Genomic DNA, 4,879 nt, shown 5'->3' with positions numbered 1-4,879 from the left:
TCTTTTGTTTTCTCTCTAGTTCTTTTATAGGAGCAAATAATTGACCAATGCAAAGAAATTATTAGACATTTGGAAGAATTGTCACTGATGGTAGGAGCAACAAAGGGAATTACGTTTGGGGATGCGCTTGTAGCGGAGATAGAAAAGCAAGAAAATCATTATCTAGTTAAAGTTATGATGGACCGAACAGTGAGCAGTGATGTGATTCACCAGAATATATTTTAGATATAAAAATTGATGAGGACAGTAACATTCAAAGAGTTAAACAAAGTATATATTAGATTTGAAAGAAAGAAATTTCTCATTGTATCTAGATATTATTTTGTTAGAATTGACATGATGTTCTAATTTTATGAAATGAACAAAAAAGAAGCATTGTTTTAAAAAAAAAAAAAAAAACCTCAAAGATGAGAGAGTCAAAGTTCTAGCTAGAGATTAGGTAAGATCACAAAATCTCTTGTGGGGTCTAAGGTTGTCTCAAAGCTTACCTATAATCCAGTTAAAATAATTTCACGTGGACCCGTTGATGTGCATCCAACTGTATTAATCACTAACATTAACATCACCCTTATGCTCACACGCTCCATAATTGGCCGCCGTGCATGTCACATCCCAATTAACTAAGTAAATTAAAAAAAAAAAAAATGCTAAACCGTACCCATATTAGAAAACGTTGGGCATTAATTATTGCATGAAACTGTCATATAGACGATTCATCCAAAAAAAAATAAAAAATAAACTGTCATAGATCGAGAAAGAAATTAAAAATACTTTATATCTTGCTGGAGTTAAAATTAACAATAATAAGACATGGATTAAGCGACAATATCCAACAAAATCAGTATTATTAAACCATCGATCGAGAGTCACAAACACATGATACAGATAGGTCAGAAAAAAAAACACGCATACATAATAATACAGGCAAATTTTTTAGATGATTAAATTTGGAGGCCCTTTAAAAAACTAACCCCAACGTCTATCAAAGAAACTGTCTGCTGCTCCCTTAATGTCACAGGGAAAAAACCCCTTTACGTACAACTGTACAAGGGGGAGGAGGGATGAAAGAGGCATCATATCATCGTATATATACCTCTCAGAAACCCCTCCCAAAAAGCAGCTTCGAGTTTCATTTACAACACGTGGGTAATTGAACGTGGTCAAATGGTCAACCACGCAAAAAGGCACAAGAAAAACCTGGCCTAGCCACCAAATTAAATGTCACAAAAAAACACTGGAAAAACACACACACACACAGCTGACACATGCATATCTAGAAGTCTAGAACTAGAGCTTATTAATTCCTCGTCACATATCCCACGCTTCTGGTGTGTGAAAGAGTAGTGAAAAGAATCAAAGACAACCCTTCAAGTTTTGCAATCTGCAATTAATGTCACGTGAGTTTCAACAAAGCTTGTCGTAGGTTTCTCACCAGATCTTTCACTGTCGCTGAGAATTCAACGTCCATCTGCAAGAAATTAACACAAACATGGACTTATGTCATTTCAAACAAATTGTTTCATCGATCTCATCAATTTAAACTTTTGAAAATATCTTGCTACCTGAGCAACGACAGTTATATCAAGTGTGGAATTTCCAAATGGCAAGACGCTGCTATTTAGGACAGTTAGACCAAGTTCCTCCATTTCGCTTAGTATTTTTGAAGAACATCCTTTGCGTTTCTCGCAATGGATCCTAACGAGTACAGTATTTTCCGAAACTCTAGCTTCAATTTCTGGGAGTGGTTGGTCGGAGTTCTCATCGGACGAGGAGGTGTCATCATCGGCTGAGATCCGAGTCTTCTTCATAAAAATCACTGATTCTACTGTTTTCTTTGCAGCCTGCTCTTCGAGTGTCTTCACACGTTCTTGTAGCTGCTTCAAGTACTTAATAGCGTCTCCAAGGACAGAAGCCTTGTCCATCTGCATTCAAATCAAACATTTCTTACTATAAATCTTTTACTTTTTTGTTAAATTTGAAGTGGCTAAACTAACTTATAGTGATCAACTCAGGAAAATAAATTAGGTTCCACCAATATATATAAGCATGCAGGTTTTCTTTCTAATTAAGTGTCTATCTCCACACTCAAGGGATTATGGGGTCCCAATTAAAGAATTAGTCAAAGGATCATATCATTCCTAGTTGAGAAATGCTATTTAAGTAGACTAATATTCCACTGCCATACAAAACTTTCATTTTTACTGTCACGATATCCTAATTATGTGACAATTATATAGCAATTTACTAAATAGTGTTCATATTCCAAGTTTCCAACTAATTAGGTTTGCCGGCCACTTGACATATTTGTAACATACACCTCCCATTTAAGACTGTTTCGTCGCCTGTTTTTGTTTATAAGACTTCGGACTCAACTTTTATATTGTTAGGGCAACATTGGCAGAAAGCAAGCAACATAATTAATCTAGTTATCATCATACTAATTCGAAGAAGCAACAATATGTGAATAGTAAAGTTTAACACGAACAAGAAATCCTTCAAGAATTAGTCAGAGATTGATTAAACAATTGTAGTACGTACCTTCTTCAGGCCAGGAACAACGGCTGAAAGTGCTATGAACCGCTGGCTGAGCTTTTCCCGGCGCTTTCTCTCAGCTATAACGTGATCTTGAGCATTCAAAGGAGTTCTAGTTGTTGCACCAACCCTCTTGGGGGCCGCCGATCCATGTTTTGGTGAACAATTTTGCATCTCAAAGGAGCTCTGAGAAATAAAAGTTGGGAAATTCAAATTTCCATCACACCCCGCCTCGGTCTTTGTTAGAAATTTCTGAGAAGTGGCTGGGGGTGAGTTTGAATTCTCAAAAGAAATCAACTGCGAGGAGGAGGAGGAAGCAGCCTTGGAAGTAATATGGTCAGTGGTGCAAGAGTTCCAACTGCTAGTCTTCAGCTGTTTTGCCGGTCTCCCGGCCAGGGCGCCGGTCTGATCAGGATTTTCGATTGCTGAACCGGTAAATTCGTGTGTTCTTTTGGGACTGAGATCTGGGTAAGATGAGTAGCTCTCAGCAGAAAAAGATTGAAAATGAAGCTCATCAAGTGGGTAACCGAAAGACTCCATCTCGTATCTATTGTCAAAGGTAGGATCCTCCATTCCCTGTAAAATTAAACAATATATAGTGAGTGTAAAGAAATATATATATATATATATATATATATATATATATATATATATATATATATATATATATAAAAGAACTTGAAAAAAGAAAATGATATAAGTTCTATAACAATCTTACCAATTCAGATACCCATTTGGCCGACGAGATTTCCATCAAACCCTTTTAATAATTTGTTACCTTAAAGATGAACTATTAGACCCTGAAAAAAATTGAATAAGAGATCGAAATCTTAGATTTAAAAGCTTAAAGATAGTGATGTGAACTTTTTACAGATTTTGAGATATTGATAATAAACTGTGATCCAAGTATTATCTTTGCTTACTATCAAAGAGATTAAATATTTTAAAGCGGATGAAAAATTATATCTTTTTTTTGTTTTAAATAAAATTAAATGCATCACTTTGTATCGAAAATCTAGTGTAGGCATAAAAGAAAATAGCAAAAAGGAATAAAGGGAGGGAAAAACCCAGAGCCCAAACTAAAGCAAAAAGCAAAAAGACAGCATAAAATTCATTATCTTCCGAAGTTCTTATCCAATAACATATCCACCAAACCCTATTTGAAGGCCTAAAAAGCGACATATGGTAATGGGAAATGAAAAAGAAGATCTTTAGCTACTGCTTATAAAGGATATTTGGTTCTTCAAAAAATTTAATTGGATTATTAGAACTGAAAAAACCATAGCATCTCCAAAAGAACTGGGAAACCAGAGTTGAAAGCTTACCTTCCAAGAAGACGGAAGCTTTTCTTTTCCGATTCTCCGGATTGAGGTCTGAGGAAATTTGCGTCTTTTATAAGTGTACCGTACGCGCTTGATATATAAATATTCTATAACTTGTATTAGCACGTGTGGAAACATTGTAGTCTTTCTTGCTCTTCACTGTTCATACGGGGGCTCTCTCTCTCTCTCTCTCTCTCTCTCTCATTCATTTGGTCAAACTCTGAGTTCCTCCCCAATATTTTCGCCAATATTCCTAAAACACTCAAACAATTCGCCGGCTAGTGGGACCCATGTAGTTAAACGAAGCAAATTGTTTGGATCATTTTGGCAATTTAATGCAAATACACGAATAACTAGGTTCAATCTCATCCTGGAACCAAGGGCTGACACGGATTGTATCCAGCAATCATATTTAGGGTTAGGAATGGTAATCGATCAGACGAGCGAGACGCGCTCTCTTTTTTTTTTTCTTTTTTTTTTTTTTTTTCTCTTTTTTTTTTTTTTTTTCTTTTTCTTCTTTTAAATAAAAATAAATAAATAAATAAAGTCTTTGATCATTAGACCTTGCCATGTAGCGATACTTTTTTTTTTATTTTTTTTTTAATAATATTAAATACTACACACTCATCCTACTCGATTAATGTGACAGTACTCATTAACTATTTATTTAGAGAAATAATTATTCACCACCTAAATATACAACTTTTCACCACCTTGTCTATGTGGTAAGGTGGTCCCTACTAACTTTAGAGTTTTTTTATTTTTAAAAAATAAAATAAAGTGGAGGACCACCTTGCCACATAAACAAGGTGGTGAAAAGTTGTATATTTAGGTGGTGAAAAATCATCTCTCATTTATTTATTTTCAATTCTTTTACAATGGTTAATTTAAAGATTGATGGCCAATGCTACATCATCCAAGTAGAATAGGAGTGTGATGAGGATGTAATTTTTAACATTTTTTTTTTTTTATTATTTCATGGTGGTTCTATTATTAGAACAATAGTGGTACATACTTCATCCCTA

General features: G+C 34.8%; 1 protein-coding gene across 1 annotated transcript; it reads right to left on the bottom strand.

Annotated features, from left to right (window-relative positions):
* Positions 1-800: 800 nt before the first annotated feature.
* Positions 801-3,932, bottom strand: LOC133851607 (transcription factor bHLH18-like). The gene is made up of 5 exons (XM_062288099.1): positions 3,858-3,932; positions 3,251-3,332; positions 2,539-3,108; positions 1,563-1,922; positions 801-1,468 (listed from the first exon to the last, which is right to left on the bottom strand). The coding sequence occupies exons 2-5, from the start codon at positions 3,284-3,286 to the stop codon at positions 1,394-1,396; spliced, it is 1,041 nt and encodes a 346-aa protein (XP_062144083.1). The 5' UTR covers positions 3,287-3,332; positions 3,858-3,932; the 3' UTR covers positions 801-1,393.
* Between the last annotated feature and the right edge of the window lie 947 nt (positions 3,933-4,879).

Source organism: Alnus glutinosa, chromosome 12 (assembly GCF_958979055.1).
Source record: "Alnus glutinosa chromosome 12, dhAlnGlut1.1, whole genome shotgun sequence".
Taxonomy (NCBI): domain Eukaryota; kingdom Viridiplantae; phylum Streptophyta; class Magnoliopsida; order Fagales; family Betulaceae; genus Alnus; species Alnus glutinosa.
This window is presented reverse-complemented; position numbering and strand designations above follow the sequence as displayed.